The sequence below is a fragment of the Oncorhynchus kisutch genome, linkage group LG3 (genome assembly GCF_002021735.2).
Source record: "Oncorhynchus kisutch isolate 150728-3 linkage group LG3, Okis_V2, whole genome shotgun sequence".
In the NCBI taxonomy this organism is placed as follows: Eukaryota; Metazoa; Chordata; class Actinopteri; order Salmoniformes; family Salmonidae; genus Oncorhynchus; species Oncorhynchus kisutch.
The window spans coordinates 67,606,079-67,633,828 of record NC_034176.2 but is presented as its reverse complement, the minus strand read 5'-3'; the positions used below and the strand labels follow the sequence as shown (position 1 = coordinate 67,633,828).

At 42.0% G+C, this 27,750-nt stretch overlaps 1 protein-coding gene across 3 annotated transcripts in view; it reads right to left on the bottom strand.

Annotated features, from left to right (window-relative positions):
* Positions 1-2,994: 2,994 nt before the first annotated feature.
* LOC109888394 (tyrosine-protein kinase Fes/Fps-like) overlaps positions 2,995-27,750 on the bottom strand; it is a 42,323-nt gene continuing 17,567 nt past the window's right edge. For 2 of the 3 annotated variants that reach the window (XM_020479555.2, XM_020479556.2), the window contains exons 8-19: positions 23,472-23,594; positions 21,781-21,976; positions 16,127-16,204; positions 11,851-12,060; positions 11,657-11,779; positions 10,280-10,333; positions 10,039-10,157; positions 9,862-9,956; positions 9,634-9,757; positions 4,800-4,957; positions 4,232-4,354; positions 2,995-3,565 (exon numbers count right to left, since the gene is read on the bottom strand). In XM_020479555.2, coding sequence (XP_020335144.1) covers positions 3,414-3,565; positions 4,232-4,354; positions 4,800-4,957; positions 9,634-9,757; positions 9,862-9,956; positions 10,039-10,157; positions 10,280-10,333; positions 11,657-11,779; positions 11,851-12,060; positions 16,127-16,204; positions 21,781-21,976; positions 23,472-23,594 — 1,555 coding nt within the window. In that variant the 3' untranslated portion in view covers positions 2,995-3,413. The remainder of the gene's footprint in view (positions 3,566-4,231; positions 4,355-4,799; positions 4,958-9,633; positions 9,758-9,861; positions 9,957-10,038; positions 10,158-10,279; positions 10,334-11,656; positions 11,780-11,850; positions 12,061-16,126; positions 16,205-21,780; positions 21,977-23,471; positions 23,595-27,750) is intronic. The other variant, XM_020479557.2, reaches the window with a different exon arrangement.

The window sequence follows — 27,750 nt, the reverse complement described above, 5'->3', positions numbered from 1 at the left end:
GCGTCAGGCTTGTTGCACAATCGCAGAGAATGTGACATCTTTATCACCTGGCTGTCTGCCTGTCATGCTATTTGCTGAAGATGGGGGATGAGTGAATTGCTGCCACTCCAGGACTGTGTATGTATTGCTCCTGTTAGCCATATTACATATCTGCATTCTTCTACAACAGACAGGATCCAAATCACTTGGGCTACTCTCCTGTAGGTTCATCTGTATTTTTCCTGGATCGGTTGGTGGATAGGCTAATCAAATTCATTTATATCAGCTGATGTACGAAGGGCTATATCTCAAAATACTGTACAGAAACCCTGCCTAAAACCCCAAACAGCAAGCAATGCAGGTGTAGAAGCACGGTGGCTAGGAAAAACTCCCTAGAAAATCAAATCAAATTTTATTTGTCACATACACATGGTTAGCAGATGTTAATGCGAGTGTAGCGAAATGCTTGTGTAGAAAGGCCAAAACCTAGAGAGGAACCAGGCTATGTGGGGTGGCCAGTCCTCTTCTGGCTGTGCCGGGTGGAGATTATAACAGAACATGGCCAAGATGTTCAAATGTTCATAAATGGCCAGCATGGTCGAATAATAAGGCAGAACAGTTGAAACTGGAGCAGCTGCACAGTCAGGTGGACTGGGGACACTGACCACAGCTTACCAAGATTAAAAACCTATTTTTTTTGTGTTATCTTCATGCTTTTGATCTTATACACATGTAAAATAAACACAATACAAATTACCCATGTCCACAGATTTGGTTACTGATATAGTACATTTTAACTCATGCTTACAGGTAGAATAATGTGACATATTTGGCTAACAGTGACATTCCACAATAATTGATCTCATTCTAAGTAATGCATAGTAGCAGTGCTTGTGTGATTCCACAGAAGGGGTTAGCATGTTCTCAAAGTTTCTCTGGTGTCACTCCTGTATAATAAGTGGTGATCCTGAGAAAGTTGCTCACAAGTCACTTAACTTGATTGTCATGCTATTTGCTGACCTTTTGCAATCGAGCTTTAGTGATGAGTCACTGGTCTTTTAGCTCCTTTTTAGACCTCTGTTTTGCTAGGCTGGTCTCAGATCTATATGTTCTTTAGCCAACCCTTCTATCATGTCAGTTGGCTAATGTACAAACAGATCTAGGAACAAGCTACTGTTTCCCCTCTGTCATTTAGTATTGTTGTGAAAGGTTTTGACATGAAAGATCTGAATAAAAACATATTGCTGCCCATAGACGTCACTACAGTCCCTGGTTCGAATACAGGCTGTATCACATCTGGCCATGATTGGGAGTCCCATCAGGGGGTGCACAATTGGCCCAGCATCGTCCAGGTTTGGCTGGGGTAGGCCGTCATTGGAAATAATTTGTTCTTTATTTAACTAGGCAAGTCAGTTAAGGTTAAATACATCTTTTTTTTTAAAGATAAAGGCCAGTCTAAGAATCTGGATTTAAATGAGCGGCACAATGAACTAGAAATAAAGTTCCAGAATATGAGTGCCAGTAATGTTTAGGTCATGTGCAGAGGGTGTGTCACATACCATACTGGACAGTAGTTATCTACATGTGAGCAGTCTCATCACTAGCCTCACTGTAAGTGAATCACCCTTTCACACACACAGCGCTGCTCTCTCGTGGCTACATTTTAAAATGTAGTAGAAAACACAGGCATGATCAGAGGATTTGAATTCATTCAAATACACTGAACAAAAATATAAAAGCAACATTTTCAAAGATTTTACTGAGTTACAGTTAATATAAGGAAATCAGTCAATTGAAATTAATTAAGCCCTAATCTATGGATTTCACATGACTGGGAATACAGAACCAACTGTTGGTCATGGATGCCTTAAAAAAAGGTAGGGGTCGTGGATCAGAGAACCAGTCAGTATCTGGTGTGAACATTATTTGCCTCATACAGCGCGACACAACTCCTTCGTATTGAGTTGGTAAGGCTGTCGGTTGTGGCCTGTGGAATGTTGTCCCACTCCTCTTCAATGGCTGTCAGAAGTTGCTGGACATTGGCTGGAACTGGAACACGTTGTCGTACACTTTGCTCCAGAGCATCCCAAACATGATCAATGGGTGACATGTCTGGTAAGTATGCAGGCCAGGGAAGAAATGGGACATTTTCAGCTTCCAGGAATTGTGTACAGATCCTTGCATTATCATGCTGAAACATGAGGGCCTCAGGGTCTTGTCGCGGTATTACTGTGCATTAAAATTTCCAGCGATAAAATGCAATTGTGTTCGTTGTCCATAGCTTATGCCTGCCCATACCATAAACCCACCACCATAGGGCAGTGTTCAGAACATTGACATCAGAAAATCACCTCGTCTTCCATCTGCCCAGTACAGCTGAAACCGGAATTCATCTGTGAAGAGCACACTTCTCCAGGGTGTCGGTGGCTATCGAAGATGAGCATTTGCCCACTGAAGTGAGTTACAACATCAAACTGCAGTAGATCAATACACTGGTGAGGATGACAAGCATGCAGATGAGCTTCCCTGTGATAGTTTCTGGCGGTTTGCGCAGCAATTCTTCAGTGCAAACCCAGTTTCATCAGCTGTCTGGGTTGCTGGTCTCATACGATCCTGCAGGTAAAGAAGACAGACTTGGAGGTCCTGGGCTGGAGCTGTTACACGGTTTGCAGTTGTGAGGCCGGTTGGACATACTGCCAAATTCTCGAAAACGACATTGGAGACAGCTTATTGTAGAGAAATGGCAACAGCTCTGGTCCATTCATGCAGTCAGCATGCCAATTGCACACTCCCTCAAAACTCGAGACATCTGTGGCTTTGTGTTGTGTGAACAAAACTGCACATTTTAGTGGCCTTGCAGTCTTGCACCTGTGTAATGATCATGCTGTTTATTCAGCTTCATGATATGCCACACCTGTCAGGTGGATGGATTATCTTGGCAAAGGAGAAAGGCTCACTAAAAGGGTTGTAAACTAATTTGTGCACAACATTTGAGAGAAATAAGCTTTTTTTGCATATGGACAAATTCTGGGATCTTTTATTTCAGCTCATGAAAAATGGGACCAACAATTTACATAGTGTTCAAATTTTTGTTCAGTGTATATTAAAAAAGACAAAGAAAAAGATCGCATCAACTCTTTAAAGCTGATATAATAGAAACATTCAATTTGTACATTTACAGTAACGTAATACAGTAAACAATAGCAACATTCAACAGATATAGAATATTCTACTTTGTAGAATATGGTACCAATGTTTTCAATACACACATGTCATGTGTACTTACATTACCTGTGGTCTCACAGCCTGGCACATTATCACTATTTAAATATGGTAAAATCAAGATCACATAGCAACTGGTTCTCTATAGTCAATGTATATTAAATAAAGGCAACATCTGCTCCATATAAAAAGGTAAAACAGAATCAAACAAGTCACTTGAGTAAGGACACTTTGTGGTATAAAGCACTGAGTTCGGTCCTGAGTTTGCTGAAGGACGGCCGGTTTCTGGTGTCGTACTGCCAGCAGCGACACATAATGGCATACACATCTGGAGGACAGGAGTTTGGGGCTAGCATCCGGTATCCTAGGAGACGGGACAGGAGAGCATGATTGGACATCAGGTTGGCTTCACCTGGGGTTAATCCAGAGGGGTGTAATGTTTTGGACTCCTGTATAGAGCTGACCTAACTCCATATTCTACCCAGAGTCATGTCTGTTCTATACACTTCCATAATGTTGCATCTCCACTCCTAAACTAGTTACACGGACTGTCTGAGTTAACCTTGTATCCTTATTGACTTTTATTTTTGCACTGTCTATGCACACTCAGAGTCCTACACACTCACTGCTCACTCACACATAATATGCACATACATTTATACTGACTCTACACACACGTACACCCACTCACATACAAGCTGCTGCTACTCTGTTTATCATATATCCTGATGCCTTGTCACCTTACCTCTATCACTCCAGCAGCCCTGCACATTGTAAATATGGTACTGGAACTGACCCTGTATATAATATGCTTACTTACTTATTGTGTTCTTCATATTTCTTTTTTTCTCCTTTTTTTTCTTTCTAGTAATACATTGTTATTGATTATTGCATTGTTTTGAGTTTGCAAGAAAGGCATTTCACTGCACTTGTGCATGTGACATTAAAACTTGACACTCCTACAGAGCATGAACTAAGGTCAACTCCAAATTCTGACGAATGTGTTAGAAATCTCATTGACTCGCTGTACCTTTTTCCACCTCGTCCCGTGTCTGCTGGTTGGACATGCTGGTGTAGGGGGTGACTCCCCTGGAGAATATCTCCCATAGGAGAACTCCAAAACTCCACATGTCACTCTCTGTGGTGTACCTCCCTGAAACACAGGCAGGGGGCAGTATTGAGACAGCTATTACATTTGACAGTAATCCTGTAGAGATACCATACCCATTCAACTATACACTATTCCACAATCACAGCGTGAGAAAAGTAGTGATAGAGTTTTGAAATTAAGCTTCCTCTAAGCCCCAAAAGGTATGTTCTGACTTTTATTCTGACAGAACTCTTCTATGTTTCGCCAGCACTCCAACCCCAGAGAGCACAGTTCAGCGTGTGTCTGTTAGAGATGACATTTCAGAGAAATACAAAAGCAGTACACTAATCACAGGGTGAGGAATGATGGCTGGGTTGACAGGTTGTTGCCATGTTTAGTGGGTTCTCTCTAGCCTTGGGATATGCAGAGATTGATGAATAAAGAGAGGAGGGGGGAGAGGGACGGTTGTGAGTGTTGTGGCCGCGGGGCAGAGCCAGATGGAACGTACCATAGTTGAGGGCTTCGGGGGCCGTCCATTTGACAGGGATCTGTTTGAGGCCCCCCGCGGCAGAGTAGACCCCGTCCTGCTGCTCGCGAGACATCCCAAAGTCACTGATCTTCACCCTGCTCTGTTCTCCCACCAGACAGTTACGGGCTGCCAGGTCCCTGCACACACAGAGACAGAGAGAGACAGAGACAGGAGGAATTACATCCAGACCACAGCACACCCAGACACATCCACACCCCCACCCCAACCAATCAACACCCCCCCACGTCAACCATGCCCACACCCCATTTAGGCCCCCTCAGATCAGACCTATGCCACTCCTGCCCACCCCATGCACCCCACCCCCGCAAAAAGGGCCTCAACATGGAAGCCACACATACGCCCAGGTAGTGAGTGGGCAAACAGTCCCAACCCCCACTCTTACACTCACCCAAGCCAATGGCATGTACCAGATGCTCAGCAGGCTCTGCTCACACTTACTGGCCTGAGGCCAAACCACGACCAACAACATTGGACACTCTATGGAACAAAAAGCCTTCACTATATCATCCTGGAATATCCAAGGCCTGAGGTCATCTGCCTTTGGCCTAAAGAGCAGAAACCCGGACTTCACCAAAGAAATCGGTAATACAGACATTGTCATCTTGCAAGAAACCTGGTATAGAGGAGACGGACCCACTGGTTGCCCTCTAGGTTACAGAGAGCTGGTAGTCCCATCCACCAAACTACCAGGTGTGAAACAGGGAAGGGATGCAGATGGTATGCTAATTTGGTATAGAGCAGACCTAACTCACTTCATTAAATTAATCAAAACAGGAACATTCTACATTTGGCAAAAATTCTAAAGGAAATGATCCTAACAGAGAAAAATGTCCTCCTGTGTCCTACCTATATCCCCCACTAGAATCCCCATATTTGAATGAAGACAGCTTCTCAATCCTGGAGGGGGAAGTCAATAATTTCCAGGCCCAGGGACATGTACTAGTCTGTGGCGACCTAAATGCCAGAACCGGACAAGAACCTGACACCCTCAGCACACAGGGGGACAAACACCTGCCTGCAGGTGACAGCATTCCCTCCCACATATGCCCCCCTAGGCACAACTATGACAACATAACCAACAAAAAATGGGTCACAATTCCTGCAGCTGTCGCACGCTGGGTATGTACATAGTCAATGGTAGGCTTCGAGGGGACTCCTATGGTAGGTACACATATAGCTCATCTCTTGGCAGTAATACTGTAGACTACTTTATCACTGACCTCAACCCAGAGTCTCTCAGAGCGTTCACAGTCAGCCCACTGACACCCCTATCAGACCACAGCAAAATCACAGTCTACTTAAACAGAGCAATACTCAATCATGAAGCATCAAAGCCAAAGGAACTGAGTAACATTAAGAAATGCTATAGATGGAAGGAATGCAGTTTGGAAACCTACCAAAACACAATTAGGCAACAACAAATTCAATCCCTTTTAGACAATTTCCTGGGTAAAACGTTCCACTGTAATAGTGAAGGTGTAAAATTGGCAGTAGAAAATCTTAACAGTATATTTGACCTCTCAGCTTCCCTATCAAATCTAAAAATCTCAAATAGAAAACCGAAGAAATTTAACAATAATGACAAATGGTTTGATGAAGAATGCAAAAATCTAAGAAAGAAATTGAGAAACCTGTCCAACCAAAAACATAGAGACCCGGAAAACCTGGGTCTACGCCTTCACTATGGTGAATCACTAAAACAATACAGAAATACACTACGGAAAAAGAAGGAACAGCATGTCAGAAATCAGCTCAATGTAATTGAAGAATCCATAGACTCTAACCACTTCTGGGAAAATTGGAAAACACTAAACAAACAACAACACGAAGAATTATCTATCCAAAATGGAGATGTATAGGTAAACCACTTCTCCAATCTTTTTGGCTCTATAACAAAGAATAAAGAGCAAAAACATATACATGATCAAATACAAATCTTAGAATCAACTATTAAAGACTACCAGAACCCACTGGATTCTCCAATTAGATTTAATGACTTACAGGACAAAATAAAAACCCTCCAACCCAAAAAGGCCTGTGGTGTTGATGGTATCCTCAATGAAATGATCAAATATACAGACAACAAATTCCAATTGGCTATACTAAAACTCTTTAACATCATCCTTAGCTCTGGCATCTTCCCCAATATTTGGAACCAAGGACTGATCACCCCAATCCACAAAAGTGGAGACAAATTTGACCCCAATAACTACCGTGGAATATGCGTCAACAGTAACCTTGGGAAAATCCTCTGCATTATCATTAACAGCAGACTCGTACATTTCCTCAATGAAAACAATGTACTGAGCAAATGTCAAATTGGCTTTTTACCAAATTACCGTACAAAAGACCATGTATTCACCCTGCACACCCTAATTGACAACCAAACAAACCAAACCAAAGGCAAAGTCTTCTCATGCTTTGTTGACTTCAAAAAAGCCTTTGACTCAATTTGGCATGAGGGTCTGCTATACAAACTGATGGAAAGTGGTGTTGGGGGTAAAACATACGACATTATAAAATCCATGTACACAAACAACAAGTGTGCGGTTAAAATTGGCAAAAAACACACACATTTCTTCACACAGTGTCGTGGGGTTAGACAGGCATGCAGCTTAAGCCCCACCCTCTTCAACATATATATCAACGAATTGGCGCGGGCACTAGAAAAGTCTGCAGCACCCGGCCTCACCCTACTAGAATCCGAAGTCAAATGTCTGCTGTTTGCTGATGATCTGGTGCTTCTGTCACCAACCAAGGAGGGCCTACAGCAGCACCTAGATCTTATGCACAGATTCTGTCAGACCTGGGCCCTGACAGTAAATCTCAGTAAGACCAAAATAATGGTGTTCCAAAAAAGGTCCAGTCACCAGGACCACAAATACAAATTCCATCTAGACACTGTTGCCCTAGAGCACACAAAAAACGATACATTCCTTGGCCTAAACATCAGCGCCACAGGTAACTTCAACAAAGCTGTGAACGATCTGAGAGACAAGGCAAGAAGGGCATTCTATGCCATCAAAAGGAACATACATTTCAACATACCAATTAGGATTTGGCTAAAAATACTTGAATCAGTCATAGAGCCCATTGCCCTTTATGGTTGTGAGGTCTGGGGTCCGCTCACCAACCAAGACTTCACAAAATGGGACAAACACCAAATTGAGACTCTGCACGCAGAATTCTGCAAAAATATCCTCAGTGTACAACGTAGAACACCAAATAATGCATGCAGAGCAGAATTAGGCCCACTAATTATCAAAATCCAGAAAAGAGACGTTAAATTCTATAACCACCTAAAAGGAAGCGATTCCCAAACCTTCCACAACAAAGCCATCACCTACAGAGAGATGAACCTGGAGAAGAGTCCCCTAAGCAAGCTGGTCCTGGGGCTCTGTTCACAAACACAAACACACCCTACAGAGCCCCAGGACAGCAGCACAATTAGACCCAACCAAATCATGAGAAAACAAAAAGATAATTCTTTCCAATGTGTCAAGTAATTAACAAAAAAACAGAGCAAACTAGAATGCTATTTGGCCCTACACAGAGAGTACACAGCGGCAGAATACCTGACCACTGTGACTGACCCAAAATTAAGGAAAACTTTGACTATGTACAGACTCAGTGAGCATAGCCTTGCTATTGAGAAAGGCCGCTGTAGGCAGACATGGCTCTCAAGAGAAGACAGGCTATGTGCTCACTGCCCACAAAATGAGGTGGAAACTGAGCTGCACTTCCTAACCTCCTGCCCAATGTATGACCACATTAGAGATACATATTTCCCTCAGATTACACAGATCCAAAGAATTCGAAAACAAATCCAATTTTGAAAAACTCCCATATCTACTGGGTGAAATTACACAGTGTGCCATCACAGCAGCAAGATTTGTGACCTGTTTGCCACGAGAAAAGGGCAACCAGTGAAGAACACACACCATTGTAAATACAACCCATATTTATGCTTATTTATTTTATCTTTTGTCCTTTACCATTTGTACATTGTTAAAACACTGTATATATATATATATATATATATATATAATATGACATTTGTAATGTCTTTAATGTTTTGAAACTTCTGTATGTGTAATGTTTACTGTTAATTTTGATTGTTTATTTCACTTTATATATTCACTTAATATATTATCTACCTCACTTGCTTTGGCAATGTTTACACATGTTTCCCATGCCAATAAAGCCCTTGAATTGAATTGAATTGACAGACACAGAGACACAGAGAGAGAGAGAGAGGGGGGGGGGGGTAAGGAAAGGAGGCGCAAGACAGAGGGGTTGAAGGAAACAATTAGAAGGCAATATAATCGAAGTCGAAAAAACAGGTAGAAGATGAGCCAGAGTGGGAGAGCGAGAAAGAGGGAGAGCGAGAAAGAGAGAGGGCAAGCGAGCGAAAGAGTGAGAAAGTGAGTGAGAACGAGACAGTGAGAAAGAGCACCAGAGAGAGAACCAGAGAGCGAGAGCCAGAGAAGGAAGCAAAAAATGAAAATCAGCCCCTCTTGTCATCTGTGGGCTCCCTGATGCAGGGTGTAGTAGTGAGCAGAGGCAGTTTGACATGCAGTGTTAGGAGGAGTGTTAGAGGGTAACGGAGGCTGGAGCAGGCTCCAGTAACCCCTACACACTGGGTTAACTTCACTGTCCCAAAAACCTCAAGCTGTTTCATCATCTAGAATTAATTGTGCAATCAAAGGCAATGTAATCTTGTCACATTGTATGGCAGCCTTCATTCAACTCAATGACTGAGAAGACTAGATCCATCTCCCTAGCCTCTCACCGGTGGATGCATTTCTTGCTCTCCAAATACTCCATGCCAGATGCCACATTCTCTGCCATTTTCACCAGCATATTTGACTTCAGGTTGTGACCTTCACAGCGCAGGAAGGACAGGAAGTCTCCCCCTGGCAGAACACACACAGTCACACACACACTTTATTAGTCCATTGTAATGATAGAATGTACTGTAGCTGTGGTTAGTGTAAAGGCCCGCGACAGATTGGCTCACCTTGTACCAGCTCCATAATGATATAGATGGGTTGTTTCTGTGTGCAGACACCAATCAGCTTCACTATGTTAGGATGGTCATACTGCTTCAGGATCCTGCACAGCAGAGAGAGAGACAGCAAGGTCAATGTGAAAGAGAGAGACTGAGAAAGAGAACGAGAGAGAAAGAAAGACTGACCTGGCCTCCATAAGGAACCTGTTCTTGTGTTCTGGGGCCAGGTTCTCTCTGCAGGCTTTCACAGCTACAGGGGTGTTATCAGAAAGCAGACGACCACTGTACACCTCCCCAAAGTTACCCTGGACAACAGACACACATCAAGCTTAATTCTGGATCTTGGCTGAAACAAAAACAGAAGGCCAACCTGACAATCAGAGCATCCCATAACTCCAAACAGACATTCCACAGGTGGTGAGCTCACCTGGCCAATGCTCTGCCCCAGGATGACATCATCGTGTTCCAGAACCCACTTGTCCTGGAGGGAGAGAGATAGAGAGGAACCAATCAGAGATACCAGTGCTGCTGTTCCTTCTGAATCGGTAGACTGACTTTGCAGCCTGGTAGAAGCATTTCGGACCAACTTCTAAAACTGCGTTGTACGAGTGTAAAATAGTGTTTGTGTACAGTATGTGTGTGTGTGTGTGTAGAATGGAGACCTTGTCGTGTGTGCCAAACACTGGAGCCCATTTGATGGGCAGCATAGTGGTAGTACAGTATTACATGCAGCTCTAGAGAACATGTGAGTGTGTTATGTATAGCACTCTGCAGGAGGGTGGAGAGCAAGTATGAGTATGTGGATCTTGGGAGCTCATTAAAATCTGATGGATCCTAACGCTGAGACAGCTGCTACGCAGAGCTGGTGTGTTCCAAGCCCATTCACTCCCAACATGCTCAGGAGAGGTGTAATAGAAGCTTGCGCGCATGCAGGCACACACACAGTGTTTTGCACACACTACAAGGTCGCTATTCCACACACACACAAAACATAGACCTACATATATACAAGAGCACCCCCTGACTCTCACATCTCCCTCCTCCCACATAAATACAGTTAAACCCACAGGTCCACCCAACACCAGCACACAGGACCAGGGACACGGGGCCCATTAACTACACTTTGCTAGGCCCCAGACTTAATTGATGGCCGCCTCATTATTCTTAACCTGTTAGAAGCATTAACCAACAGCTACTTGTCCCACAGCACAGAATGAGAAATAGGGTTTTTACTGTAATCCTGCCAAGGACAGATTTAGAACACCATCTGAGATCTTTTTTTAAATTGTATGTAATTCATCTGTAAAAGAGACATGGTCTCAGTATAAGTCCCAGATAAATTAAAGGTAAAATGGTCATTACAGAACTACTGGAGAAAGATAACTAAACATGTGGGAATGTAATTTAATCCTTATTTAGGTAAGTTAAACTAATAACATTAATATTTAAGAAAGACTTAGACAAATAAAGCATTGAGGAACCTTGAATTAAACACGATAAAACAAAACAAGGGACTTTTCAACAAAGGTAAAACAGGATCTACAATATATTACAGTTGACCAGTGAGTGACAGAGAGAGAGAGAGAGAGAGTGAGAGTTTATTTTACCTTTATTTAACTAGGCAAGTCAGTTAAGAACAAATTCTTATTTTCAATGACGGCCTAGGAACAGTGGGTTAACTGCCTGTTCAGGGGCAGAACGACAGATTTGTACCTTGTCAGCTCAGGGGTTTGAACTTGCAACCTTCCGGTTACTAGTCCAACGCTCCAACCACTATGCTACCCTGTCGAGAGAAAAGCGTTACCTTTAGGACAGGTCTCTTCAGGACAATGTCGGATCTCTTGGTGACGTGTTGGTGTGACGAGACCAGGTGGTTCATCAGCATGGGAACGGTGTGGAATCCCTCTCCATCCAGGCGGTACATATTCTAAACACACACACTTTATAACCATACAAACTGTACAGACATGATCATATTGTAAATACACACTCACTCACATCTGTGCTCTGGATAAGGAAGTGCCTGCAAGAGCCAGCCCAGTGGACAGAGAGGACATACTCCTGTTTGCCCTGACTCTGTCTGACCAGGAAGTCTCCATCACACCTCAGCAGCTCCTGGACTTCCAGCCTGGGGATGACTCCGTGGTACCAGTACTGCTGCTCCAGGGGGCGCTCTACCTCTGGGACTGGGGACAGGGCAGGGGGCACCTGGAGGGGGTTCACACAGCAAGGTCAATGAGGGGCCAGGTAAGGAGGGACCTGGGCATGGAGCGCCCACTGTGAGACTCATTCATAAGCCATAAATTGATTTAAATGGGAGATTAGTGCGGTTTGAGATGCATGAGTCTCACACTTGTATCTCTAGATGAGATTCAGCACAGGGGAACACACATACATCCAGTGGTGTAGTGGAGGGTAAACAAGTCAACACAGTTTACATATTTTTTTGCCCAACAGTTTACACACCTTTTGCAGAAAAATGCAGAAATGAAAGAATAGGAAGGGTAACTTTTTTCACCACAAACGCGATCAGAGTTTACCCACCAACTTTGTTACCACTACATCACAGAAGAATACATAGACAGGTTTACAATACACTGTTAAGGAGACTAGATACATGGAAGATACAGCTACACACTACATTGATCAGGAGATACAAAATACACTGCTCAAAAACAATACAATATATCTCTACAGACCACACACATGGATACTAGTGATGTAACCGACCGTAGTTGATCCGTGATCCGGATCACCCCCACGGTTCGGCACGCATGTGAACCGCAGATTAATTGCATCGTTTAACCATCATAGTGTGAAATACAGTTTTACTGCCGCTGTTACTTTATAAAGTAATAAATCCCTAAATGTCGATGCAGAGTTGCAGTGAAAAGATAAAGACAAGACAGATGGATGTATTTTACTCTAAAGCCTGAAGGTAGATTTTTTTTTAAAGCGGTTGTGTGTACTGTTCACGTGAAATGTTGAATCCCAACGAATCAATCTTGGATGATCGCGTTACAAAAAGCAAAAAAGAGCAGTGACTGCCATGGCTAGCGGAGGAGCTGAACAACTGGAAAAGCCTCCCGCTTCATTTAAGTCTCATGTATGGGAGCATTTTTGTTTCCCTGTGAAGGGTGGTGGACAACACCATTACGGTGTGTAGGCATTGTGCCACAAGAAAGCCGTATGATCATGGAAATACATCGGGCATGGCCACACATTTAAAGCGTCATCACCCTGGTGTGTCAGTGACGGGAGCCAACATTTAAACAGCCCTTTACTGCAGAATCAGACCGGGCTAAAGCCATCACCAAATCTATTGGGATGTTTATCGCTTTAGACCTGAGGCCATACTCAGTTGTGGACAACAAAGGGTTTCAAAATATTGTAATGGAGCAGGTCGCTAACCCACGACCTTCTAGCCCGAAGTCCAGCGCGCTATTGACTGTGCCCCAAAAGCATGCTCGAGCGGCAGAGTCGATATCCGCGCTTATAAACCCAGGGTCGTTACAATATGGTGAAAGTGCTTGAGCCAAGCTACGAAATCCCCTCGCGCACCCACTTCAGTATGAAGATCGTGCCAGATCTTTATGAACAGGAAAATAACAAAATTGTCGATGAATTATCCAAGGCATCCCCTGTTGCCTTCACCACAGACGGGTGGACCTCCTGGGCAACGGAAAGCTACGTCACTGACTGCTCACTACACCACAGGCGGGTTGAAGACCCAAAGTCTGGTGCTACAGACACGCCCCCTCTGCGAGAGTCACACAGGCACAAATCTGGCGCAGGTACTGCTAGGAGCAGTAGCAGAGTGGAAGCTAGAGAGGCCCAATAGCAATATCCCAACCACCACAGATAATGCCAAAAACCAAGTAAATGCAGTGATAGAAGCTGGACTGGGGCCACAGATAGCTTGCTTTGCACATGTGATCAATTTAGCATCTCAGTGAACCAGATGGACCGCCTCCTTGGGAGGATCAGGAAGGTGGTTTCCTTTTTCCAGGCGCTCATGTGCTTAAGACCAAGCAACAAACGCTACAGCTACCGACCCACAAGCTCATACACGATGCCACAACAAGTTGGAATTCCACTTATGACATGTTGGGAGCTATCTTGAGCAGCAGGCAGCTGTATACTCTGCACTGACGGACAAAACCCTTTGGAATAATAATGACTTTTATTAAATATTATTGCCACAATTATAGTTCTAGAGCTGACAGGAGCAGACTCCGAGGCATCTCCTCCACAAAATAATTTGGCCATGAAGGAGCTTTTCGGGGAGACCTTTGCGAGCAAGGACACAGGCAAGATGTTTGACAACACCATCAATAGGAGGTGGCATCCTACAAGGCAGCAAGTGTCATTCCAGTGGATGGTGATCCACTGGCATGGTGGAAAATCAGTGAGTGTAAATACCCTCACATTGCCATGACGGCAAGAGGCTACTTGGCTGTGCCTGGCACTTCAGTTCCTAGCGAGAGGGTGTTCTCCACAGCAGGGGACATAGTGACTGCAAAGGAGGTCTATCCTCTGCCCAGACAATGTAGACAACCTCATCTTTTTTTTTTAAGAATTTGAAGTTATAAGCTCAGGTCTGCTTTGCTTTCTTTTCTTTACTTTTTTTTGATGATGTGGACACAGGCTAGTTTTTCATTCACTATTGTTCAAAGGAAGACAGTATCATGCCTCATATTGCACTTTTTGTGCAATATTTTATTTTAATATTTTATTTAAACATTGAAAAGTTCTTTGCTTTCAGTGTTCTTTAAGTAATAAATGGAAAGAAAAGTTATATTTGTCCCCCCCCTTTTTTTGCTGATCCAGAAAATGATCAGATCCGTGACTCAAAACCGTGATCCGGACCGAACCATGAGTTTTGTGATCCGTTGCACCACTAATGGATACCTAGTAAAAAATTTTTACTACAGACAACATGGCGCCAATTGAAAAAGACCCTACTGTTCAGATGACAAGATAAGGCATACTACAACATTGTAAACAAACATCTCTAGAGAGAAGATAGATAAAAAAGAGGAAAGCCAGATGAGAAACAAGGCGTTTCACAACTGGAGTCCTACTCTGAACAGTTAGGCTTACAGAGAAAACACAGCCATTTGCTGTTTGACAAGGGAACTGTTTGACTGTCTGACTTGAGTTGTTTGAATAGACAGAGACAGATAAATCAAAGGCAGCAGGTGGGTGAAAACAGAACAGGTCCATCTGTGACAGGGGTGATCACAATGATGCCTCACAGACAATGAATGACTATAGTTGACCGTGTATGAAAATAACAGATTGTCTATTGTCGTAGCTGAATCATAATTAGTTAGGTAACATAGATGAATAAGATGTTTTATTTATTTTATACTTGTCATTAGAATGTCTTATTTTGGACTATAATGTTGGCAGTTGCATTTTCCTCTCTCTTCTCTAGGGAAAAGTCACTTGGGGCCCAGAGAGGGCAGAGGTCAGGCTTGTCTTTACATGTCTGGTAATAGGCAGAATATCAGAAAGGGAGAAGTCAGGTTTGAACATTGTCTTCATAATGAATATATCTGTGAAACCATGTGAAGGGCTCCACTATGTCTGTACTCCAGTCACTCCCTCCTTTTCCCATTTGGGGGAGGAGTATGGCAGTGTCTGGAACCATTGTATGTCCCCTCTGATGTTGAAACTTATCTTTCATAGTATATGACCTAGGTGCTCACTCCTCTCAGGGAGCTTGTCCAGGGGTGGGTTGTATTTGAGATGGGAGTATCTAGAATGGACAATTGATATATGCCATTGGATGAGGTAATGTTTTGGTAATAGGAAGTACCAAGAACGAGAAGTAGAACCTTGTCTTAGAGAGCAACTTGAACGATAATTTATAACTAATGCTGTCTGGCTATGGGATACTCTTCTCTCAAGTAAAAGTTTTTCTTTGTGAACAGTTCCTAAGATCTGTGGTTTGTCATGTCGACTAGGGGGTGGATCTTTGCTATAAAATATCTCAGTTGCCATTATGTTGACACTCTCAGAGAATTCATTTATAGACACTGAATTGATCTGAGAGTCACAGGGCTATGGTGAAGCTCATATATTATTAAAAGATGAAGTTTAAAATATAACTCTGACTTGTGTGTGGTTTGTAAACTCTCCTTTCACTTAGTAATACAGGAAATTACCACGACACTATGCTGCATCACTGGTATGACCATAACTGTGTACTATGTATGACCATAGCTGACTATTTCTGAACGCTGACTGTGTATGTTACATCACTGACCGTGTATTTGGGTTTGAACAGGCCGCTAAAATGGCTAATGATGCCGTCCACACTGAGGTTTCTGAGGCCGTCCCTCTCCTGAAACAACACAGAGCACAACCATCATCAACCTCTCTTTTAGGAATGCTCATCACCACCAGTACCTGTGTTTATAATAACAACATGTAACAGCACTCAGAAACACAACATAATCCACAGATGAGAGAATGCCACAAAAAATTACAAACATGATGAGTAGAGAATGTCAATGAAGAAAATACTTGTTTGCTTTAGGGTGGATCTGGATAAAACAGCGCTATGAAAATGGGTGAAGGAATGCACTTGAGTCAACACCATGACAGACAGCAACGTATGCAAGGCACCAAGATCCTCAATAATGCCTCTGTTTCAATAGAGATGGTTGTGTCTGAACGAGACACGAGTATAGGTTGTCCTCAGTACAGAACAGACTGGTTGAGTCAGTCGGTAGTTCAGATGCCTTCTAGTTGAACTGTAAGGTAACATAAGGGCAATTCCAAGGTAGCAGAATGATGCTGAGATTTTTTACTTTAAAAGTATGCCAAACAAAAACCACTGATTGCAGAGTTAAACAAGTCATACAACTCTATGCACAAGCAGTACTATTAAACATTTACACAGAATTTTACAAAAACACATTTACTCGAAGAACAGTACAGATGTAAAGTTTAACAGAATGATGGTAAAATCTCCTTCAGTTTTTTTATGTGACCACGTTTTCCAAAAACTCTTAAATATCTACTCCGAATTGAGATTCAAAGAAGTTTGCAGAAAGATTGGGGTATCAGCTATAACATGATACATTGAGTTTGATTTAAAAATATATATATTTTGGATATTGAACCACAGTAAGTGAAGTGGATTACCACCCGGTAAGGGTGATGGTAACATAATGGCATTCTCTTCATGGTGATGTATCCTGAATAGGTACAAAAAGGTAGAAACATTTTATATCCTCCTTTGTATGTTTGGGTTATATTCTACATACTGGCTATTCTAATGAGCGCCGCCCCAAAACAAGATGAAATTTGGTTGGTCCGGAGCGCACCAAATCTCTACCAATCATAGAGGTCTATGTTTCACAAGTTTGTAAATCACAGTTTAGCACAGAGTACAGTACAGCAGAGTAGAGTTCAGTACAGTGCAGTATAGTACTATACAGTAAATTATACTGTGCTGTACTGTACTAAACTCTACTGTACAGTCCAGTACTGACCTATACTCTACTTTCCTTTACTGTACTCAATCAAATCAACTTATATTTGTCACGTGTAGACTTTACCGTGAAACTATCTCAGGAGCTCTTCCCAACAATGCACAGTTAAAAATAAGAAAATAAGAAAAATACAAATAGTAACACAAGAATGAAGCTGTATAAAAAGGAGTACCACTACCATGTCACTGAGCAGGGGTACAAGGTATTTGAGGTAGATGTGTACATGAAGGCAGGGTAAAGTGAATAGGCATCAGAATAGATAATAGTAAGAGTAAAATGAAAAACAGTAGCAGCATATGATGATTGTGAAATGATGTGTGTATGCCGTCGGTGTGTGTGTGCGCGCGTATGTACAGTGCCATGCGAAAGTATGGCCCCCTTGAACTTTGCGACCTTTTGCCACATTTCAGGCTTCAAACAAATATATAAAACTGTATTTTTTTGTGAAGAATCAACAACAAGTGGGACACAATCATGAAGTGGAACAACATTTATTGGATATTTCAAACTTTTTTAACAAATCAAAAACTGAAAAATTGGGCGTGCAAAATTATTCAGCCCCTTTACTTTCAGTGCAGCAAACTCTCTGCAGAAGTTCAGTGAGGATCTCTGAATGATCCAATGTTGACCTAAATGACTAATGATGATAAATACAATCCACCTGTGTGTAATCAAGTCTCCGTATAAATGCACCTGCACTGTGATAGTCTCAGAGGTCCGTTAAAAGCGCAGAGAGCATCATGAAGAACAAGGAACTCACCAGGCAGGTCCGAGATACTGTTGTGAAGAAGTTTAAAGCCGGATTTGGATACAAAAAGATTTCCCAAGCTTTAAACATCCCAAGGAGCACTGTGCAAGCGATAATATTGAAATGGAAGGAGTATCAGACCACTGCAAATCTACCAAGACCTGGCCGTCCCTCTAAACTTTCAGCTCATACAAGGAGAAGACTGATCAGAGATGCAGCCAAGCGGCCCATGATCACTCTGGATGAACTGCAGAGATCTACAGCTGAGGTGGGAGACTCTGTCCATAGGACAACAATCAGTCGTATATTGCACAAATCTGGCCTTTATGGAAGAGTGGCAAGAAGAAAGCCATTTCTTAAAGATATCCATAAAAAGTGTAGTTTAAAGTTTGCCACAAGCCACCTGGGAGACACACCAAACATGTGGAAGAAGGTGCTCTGGTCAGATGAAACCAAAATTGAACTTTTTGGCAACAATGCAAAACGTTATGTTTGGCGTAAAAGCAACACAGCTCATCACCCTGAACACACCATCCCCACTGTCAAACATGGTGGTGGCAGCATCATGGTTTGGGCCTGCTTTTCTTCAGCAGGGACAGGGAAGATGGTTAAAATTGATGGGAAGATGGATGGAGCCAAATACAGGACCATTCTGGAAGAAAACCTGATGGAGTCTGCAAAAGACCTGAGACTGGGACAGAGATTTGTCTTCCAACAAGACAATGATCCAAAACATAAAGCAAAATCTACAATGGAATGGTTAAAAAATAAACATATCCAGGTGTTAGAATGGCCAAGTCAAAGTCCTGACCTGAATCCAATCGAGAATCTGTGGAAAGAACTGAAAACTGCTGTTCACAAATGCTCTCCATCCAACCTCACTGAGCTCGAGCTGTTTTGCAAGGAGGAATGGGAAAAAAATTCTGTCTCTCGATGTGCAAAACTGATAGAGACATACCCCAAGCGACTTACAGCTGTAATCGCAGCAAAAGGTGGCGCTACAAAGTATTAACTTAAGGGGGCTGAATAATTTTGCACGCCCAATTTTTCAGTTTTTGATTTGTTAAAGAAGTTTGAAATATCCAATAAATGTCGTTCCACTTCATGATTGTGTCACTTTTTGTTGATTATTCACAAAAAAATACAGTTTTATATCTTTATGTTTGAAGCCTGAAATGTGGCAAAAGGTCGCAAAGTTCAAGGGGGGCGAATACTTTCGCAAGGCACTGTATGTAGTGTATGTGAATGTGTGTGGGTTTGAGTGAGACTGTCAGTGTAATGTTTGTGGGTGAGTCTATACATAGTGTGTATACAGTTGAAGTCGGAAGTTTACATACACTTTAGCCAAATATATTTCAACAGTTTTTCACAATTCCTGACATTTAATCCGAGTAAAAATTCACTGTCTTAGGTCAGTTAATAAGCATTTTATTTTAAGAATGTGAAATGTCAGAATAATAGTAGAGAGAATTATTTATTTCAGCTTTTATTTCTTTCATCACATTCCCAGTGGGTCAGAAGTTTACATACACTCAATTAGTATTTGGTAGCATTGCCTTTAAATGGCCTTTAACTTGGGTCAAACGTTTCGGGTAGCCTTCCACAAGCTTCCCACAATAAGTTGGGTGGATTTTTGCCCATTTGTCCTGACAGAGCTGGTTTAATTGAGTCAGGTTTGTAGGCCTCCTTGCTCGCACACGCTTTTTCAGTTCTGCCCACACATTTTCTATAGGATTGAGGTCAGGGCTTTGTTATGGTCACTCCAGTACCTTGACTTTGTTGTCCTTAAGCCATTTTGACACAACTTTGGAAGTATGCTTGGGGTCATTGTCCGTTTAGAAGACACATTTGCGACCAAGCTTTACTTCCTGACTGATGTCTTGAGATGTTGCTTCAATATATCCACATAATTTTCATTCCTCATGATGCCATCTATTTTGTGAAGTGCACCAGTCCCTCTTGCAGCAAAGCACCCCCACAACATGATGCTGCCACCTCTGTGCTTCATGGTTGGGATGGTGTTCTTTGGCTTGCAAGCCTCCCCCTTTTTCCTCCAAACATAACAATGGTCATTATGGCCAAACAGTTCTATTTTTGTTTCATCAGATCAGAGGACATTTCTCCAAAAAGTACAATCTTTGTCCCCATGTGCAGTCTGGCTTTTTAATGGTGGTTTTGGAGCAGTGTTTTTTTCCTTGCCGAGCGGCCTTTCAGGATATGTCGATATAGGACTCGTTTTACTGTGGATGTAGATACTTTTGTGCCTGTTTCCTCCAGGATCTTCACAAGGTCATTATTTTCACCAAAGTACGTTCGCGTCTCCTTCCTGAGCGGTATGACGGCTGCGTGGTCCCACGGTGTTTATACTTGCATACTATTGTTTGTACAGATGAACGTGGTACCTTCAGGCCTTTGGAAATTGCTCCCAAGGATGAACCAGACTTGTGGAGGTCTTGGCTGATTTCTTTTGATTTTCACATGATGTCAAGCAAAGAGGCACTGAGTTGGAAGGTAGGCCTTGAAATATATCCACAGGTACACCTCCAATTGATTCAAAGTATGTCAATTAGTCTATCAGAAGCTTCTAAAGCCATGACATCATTTTCTGGAATTTTCCAAATTGTTTAAATGCACAGTCAACTTAGTCTATGTGAACTTATGACCCACTGGAATTATAAGTGAAATAATCTGTCTGTAAACAATTGTTGGAAAAATTACTTGTGTTATGCACAAAGTAGATGTCCTAAACAACTTGCCAAAACTATAGTTTGTTAACAAGAAATTTGTGGAGTGATTGAAAAATGGGTTTTAATGACTCCAACCTAAGTGTATGTAAACTTCCGACTTCAACTGTATATAGTGTTGTGAGTGTGCATAGAGTCAGTGCAAGATAGGGCCAATGCAGATAGTCCAGGTAACCATTTAGCAGTATTATGGCTATTTAGCCATCTTTAGCAGCCTTTGCTTATTCCTAATATTTAGGATGGAAAATGGTTAAACACGTTATACATGCCTTTGTAAAAATAGACTCAGCTTTCATTTGACAGCAAATTTGATGCGCTTCAATGAGTCACATTTTAGTGCTCGTGTGACTTTTTACATGGTGGCATTTTACAAATGCCCATAACACCAGGGTTTCAACACAACCTGCGTGGGAACATTGATGCAATTCACTTTAGTCATCTGGTACTACTGTGTGAGTATAGAGTGGACAACAAACCAATTAACCTTTTGTTTAATTTCTTTCATTTTCAAAACAATGGTATTTCAAAAGATTTAATATATAGCTCAGTGATTTTCATAAGCCCACAGTACATTAGTGTTTTAGTGATGATGCATTTGTAGAACTTATAAAGCAGCAAACTACCAAGCTAACAAACTAAAGTACACAACAATCACATTTGATAATGGATGAGAAGAACCTGAACTCAGAACACACAATGGAGAACTTGAAACAAACAAGAGTCAATAACAACATGATTTACAACATCTTACACAATGAGTGCAATCACAGGTCAGGTTCCCATACGAGACAAGACAATGAAACAGACGCAAGGGACAGAGATCATCTCAACCACAGGAAGCATGGTATCTCTTTCAGATGAGTGGCAGGGATCAGATATGCAGAGGGTGTGTGTGTGTGTGTTTGAGAGAGGGAGAGAGGAGACCTACACTAGAGGTGATAGAGGAGAGGGAGATACGATCCTCTTCCAGCCCCAGGGCAGGTGGGGGTTCACTGGATCCCAGCCATTCCAGCTTCCCCTTCAGCAGCAACCTCTGTGCCTCCAGCCTAGTTCTAGCTCCCAGGGACAGCATCACCTGCTGTCGGCTCTCCTCCAGTGCATGCCTCTTACTGAACTGGTAAACCCTGCAGAGAGAGGAGCAGCCTGTCAGCTCATCAATTAAAGCATTGTGATGATACTGTGGAACAATGTGTTTCCATTTCAACATATAGCAACAATTCCATTGACTTTTGCCTCACAGTCAATATATTTAAAGCATAACTGACATGCCCGATGGCTTTACACAAGAATACTGGTCAACTGGCCCATCTCCTACACCTTAGCCATATTGCTTCCGCAGGGCACTCACCAACAGTATAGTTGAAATTAGATATTCTATACGGGAGAAGTACGGTTAAAAATGCAGTAAGTCATGTCAGAAGGTAGCAGATGTATTACTTAACAACAGCTGCAAATTCCAATAAAACTACATCACGTTTTAAAGCTCACTTTCCTTGCTTTGTCTAACAACACTATCATGAATCTAGTGAAGAGGTTTTCTGGGTCAGAGTGCATATTTATTTAGTTCATAGCACAAATGTTTGTTAGCACGTTTCTCACACTGGCTTTAGCCATGGCAGGAACAGACAAGCCCAGGCAAGTGCAGGGAGATTGCCATGCAACACGTGCCTTACAGGGAGACGTCTTCATAGTGTGACAAATTCCCATGAATTGTGAATCTGTTCAAACCGAACAGCTAGCGCGACAGCTAAAATGGCTTTGTAAAAATATATATTTCAGCTAATAGGGACTACCTAACAAAATCACTACATTATGGCATTCGCTAATCATAATCTTTTTTACATATAATAGAAATGTTGGTATATTTGTGGACAAAATTCTTCCTTACTTACTTTTCAAATATTGCACTGCTACATTAACTAACATCACCACTTGGGTAAAAGAGTTCTTTGCTAATCAAGAAAGCATTCAGTCGTTCCCGTCTGTCTCTGTTGATTTCCAAAGTGTTTCATCAAACCCATGACTCCTTAAGGAGAGGCATGTTTCCCTCGGCCCCAGTGAACATTAGGCTAGTGTCAGTCAACACAGCTGCTCCATCTATGCACTAAGAGCTTATTAGTAACGTCTAATAACAGCGGACAGGCATCTAAACCAAGACAAATGAGAGAAGCTTGAAAAGTCTCCTCATATCACCATGTTATATTCATAAGGCATAGTGAGTCTGTCCCCCAGAGAGCAGCCAGCTTAGCCAGCCATAGCAGAGAGGAGAGCAGCCTAAACTACTCTGATAGGAGACTGCCTGCAGATGGAACACCACCATTGAGAGGAGATACACCAACACACCTCAAAAATATGACGCAGATCAATGGCAAAATGCATTACTCTTTTTTTCCCAGTCAGTGTTGGTGAAGACGGTGGTTTGGTACTGCCAGAGCCAACTTTATCCTGGTTCAGACCATAAAAATGTAATTCTATTCTGTTTACCCAGGATAAATGACCATATTATCAGGTATAACAGCTGTAAGTACTATCTAATGACACTACATCTGCCTAAGTGATTACCAAGTATGCTTGCCCATGTAAAGTTGGACCTTCCAGTACATGTGGATATCGCCTCACCTCTGACCCCGTTTGATGCACTCTTCCTCTGCCTCTAGCTCCAACTCCAGCTGGTTGACTGAGGCCTGTTGGGAAACCACTTTACCAGCTAGAGACAGCAGCTCCTCTTCCACTGCAGTCAACCTGGTAGAGGGGTAGAGACATGGGGAGAGAAGGGGGACGAAGAGGTGAAATGTGTTGGTGTTGAGATTGTGTGCATGCCTTTTAAAATGATAAACTTGGATTAGCTAACACAACGTGGCATTGGAACACAGGAGTGATGGCTGCTGATAAATAGGTCTCTGTATCCCTATACAGATATTCCATAAAAATCTGCCGTTTCCAGCTACAATAGTTACTTACAACATTAACAATGTCTACACTGTATTTCTGATCAATTTGATGCTATTTTAATGGACAAAAATGTGCTTTTCTTTCAAAACATTTCTAAGTGACACCAAACTTTTGAACAGTAGTATATATATAGTACATGTCAAAAGTTGACACACCTACTCATTACAGGTCTTTAAAAATATATATATATATATATATCTACATTGTAGAATAATAGTGAAGAAATCAAAACTAGGAAATAACACATATGGAATCATGTAGTAACCAAAAAAAAGTGTTAAACAAATCAAAATATATTTTATATTTGAGATTCTTCAAAGTAGCCACCCATTTCCTTGATGACAGCATTGCACACTCTTGCCATTATCTCAACCAGCTTCATGAGGTAATCACCTGGAATGCATTTTAGTTAACAGGTGTCCCTTGTTAAAAGTTAATTTGTGGAATTTCTTTCCTTATTGCATTTGAGCCAAGAAGGTGTTCCTTCTTAAAAGTTCATTTGTGTTGAATTTATTTCCTTCTTAATGTGTTTGAGCTAACCAGTTGTGTTATGACAAGGTATGTGGTATTCTGTATAAGGCCTTCATGGTCGAATTGCTGAAAAGAAACCACTACGAAAGGACACCAATAAGAAGAGAATTTCTTGGAGATTTCTGGTTCCAACCACCGTGTGGGTGAACGGATGATCTCCGCATGTGTGGTTCCCACAGTGAAGCATGGTGTTATGGTGTGGGGATGCTTTGCTGGTGACACTGTCTGTGATTTATTTAGAATTCAAGGCTCACTTAACCAGCATGACTACCACAGCATTCTGCAGAGATATGACATCCCATCTGGTTTAGGCTTAGTGGGACTATCATTTGTTTTTCAACAGGACATTGACCCAACACACCTCCAGGTTGTGTAAGGGCTATTTGACCAAGAAGGAGTGATGGCGTGCTGCATCAGATGACCTGGCCTGCACAATCCCCCGACTTCAACCCAAATTAGATGGTTTGGGATAAGTTGGGCCACAGAGTGAAGGAAATGCAACCAACAAGTGCCCAGCATTGGTGGGAACTCCTTCAAGACTGTTGGCAAGACTGTTGGAAAAGCATTCCATGTGAACCTGGTTGAGACAATGTCAAGAGTGTGCAAAGCTGTCATCAAGGCATTAAGGTGATTATTTGAAGAATCTCAAATACAAAATATATTTTGATTTGTTTAACACTTTTACGGTCACTACATGATTTCATATGTGTTGTTTCATAGTTTTGATGTTTCACTATCATTCTTAAATGTAGAAAATAGTAAAAAAATAAATAAAAACACGAATGAGAAGGTGTTCTAAAACCTTTGAGTGAGAATGTGTGTGTATATAGTGGGGAGAACAGGTATTTGATACACTGCCGATTTTGCAGGTTTTCCTACTTACAAAGCATGTAGAGGTCTGTAATTTTTACAAGACATTTTTTCCAACAATTGTTTACAGACAGATTATTTCACTTATAATTCCCTGTATCACAATTCCAGTGGGTCAGAAGTTTACATACACTAAGTTGACTGTGCATTTAATTTTTTTTTTTTACAGAAAATGATGGCATGGCTTTAGAAGCTTCTGATAGGCTAATTGACATCATTTGAATCAATTGGAGGTGTACCTGTGGACATATTTCAAGGCCTATCTTCCAACTCAGTGCCTCTTTGCTTGACATCATGGGAAAATCAAAAGAAATCAGCCAAAACCTCAGAAACTTTTTTGTAGACCTCCAGAAGTCTGCTACATCCTTAGGAACAATTTCCAAACGCCTGAAGGTACCACATTCATCTGTACAAACAATAGTACGCAAGTATAAACACCGTGGGACCACGCAGCCGTCATACCGCTCAGGAAGGTATGACGGTATGATTCATCTCCTAGAGATGAACGTACTTTGGTGCGAAAAGTGTAAAACAATTCCAGAACAACAGCAAAGGACCTTGTGAAGATGCTGGAGGAAACCAGTACAAAAGTATCTATATCCACAGTAAAACGAGTCCTATATTGACATAACCTGAAAGGCCGCTCAGCAAGAAAGAAGCCACTGCTCCAAAACCGCCATAAAAAAGCCAGACTACGGTTTGCAACTGCACATGGAGACAAAAATCTTACTTTTTGGAGAAATGTCCTCTGGTCTGATGAAACAAAAAAAGAACTGTTTGGCCATAATGACCATCGTTATGTTTGGAGGAAAAAGGGGGAGGCTTGTTTTTATTGTTACGTTACAGACTTTAAAAAAATAAATAATTATCCTCATCCTCAGTTTTGTGGTAAAGCATTGCTTAGAGCCTCTGGCAAACAGAGTAAAGTATGAATGAGTCCTTACGAGCCTGCTGGTGCCTACCACCGCTCGGTCAGACTGCTCTATCAAATCATAGACTTAATTATAATATAATAAACACAGAAATACGAGCTTTTGGTCATTAATATGGTCAAATCCGTAAACTATCATTTTGAAAACAAAACCTTTATTCTTTCAGTGAAATACGGAACCGTTCCGTATGTTATCGAACGGGTGGCAACCCTAAGTCTAAATATTGATGTTACATTGTACAACCTTCAATGTTATGTCATAATTATGTAAAATTCTGGCAAATTAGTTTGCAACGAGCCAGGCAGCCCAAACTGTTGCATATACACTGACTCGGTGTGCAATGAACGCAAGCGAAGTGACAGAATTTCCCTAGTTAACATGAATTTCTTTTAACAGGTTTAAAAAATATATACTTCTGTGTATTGATTTTAAGAAAGGCATTGATGTTTGTGGTCAGGTACATTCGTGCAACGATTGTGCTTTTGTTAAATCACTCGTTTGGCGAAGTAGTCTGTAATTCAATAATAAATTAACAGGCACCGCATTGATTATATGCAACGCAGCTAGTTAACCTACTAATATCATCAACCATGTGTAGTTAACTAGTGATTATGTTTAGATTGATTGTTTTAAAAAAATATAAGTTTAATTCTAGCTTGCAACTTACCTTGGCTCCTCGCTGCACACAGGTGGTCTAGCCTGCCACGCAGTTACCTTGTGGAATGCAATGTAATCGGCCATAATCGGCATTCAAAAATGCTGACAACCGATTGTTATGAAAACCTGAAATCGGCACTAATTAAATCGGCAATGCCGACCTTTAATCCTAACTAGTCTCCTAGTCCCTGCCGCTGAAAAACATCCCCACAGCTTGATGCTGCCACCACGCTTCACCGTAGGGATGGTGACAGATTTAGTCCAGACGTGACGCTTAGCATTCAGGCCAAAGTGTTCAATCTTGTTTTCATCAGACCAGAGAATCTTGTTTCTCATCATCTGAGAGTCTTTAGGTGCCTTTTGGCAAACTCCAAACGGGCTGTCATGTGCCTTTTACGGCAGGGTAGCCTAGTGGTTAGAGCGTTGGACTAGTAACCGAAAGGTTGCAAGTTCAAACCCCAGAGCTGACAAGGTACAAATCTGTCGTTCTGCCCCTGAACAGGCAGTTAACCCACTGTTCCTAGGCCGTCATTGAAAATAAGAATTTGTTCTTAACTGACTTGCCTGGTTTTTTAAAGAGTGGCTTCCGGCTGGCCAATCAAACATAAAGGCCTAATTGGCGGAGTGCTGCAGAGATGGTTGTCCTTCTGAAAGTTTCTTCAATCTCCACAGAGGAACTCTAGAGCTCTGTCAGAGTGACCATCGGGTTCTTGGTCAACTCCCTGACCAAGGCCCTTCTCCCCCAATTGCTCAGTTTGGCCAGGCGGCCAGTTCTAGGTTGTCTTGGCGGTTCCGAACTTCTTCCATTTAAGAATGATGGAGGCAACTGTTCTTGTGGACCTTCAATGCTGCAGAAATGTTTTGGTACCCTTCCCCAGATCTGTGCCTCGACACAATCCTGTCTCAGAGCTCTACGGACAATTCCTTCGACCTCATGACTTGGTTTTTCTCTGAGA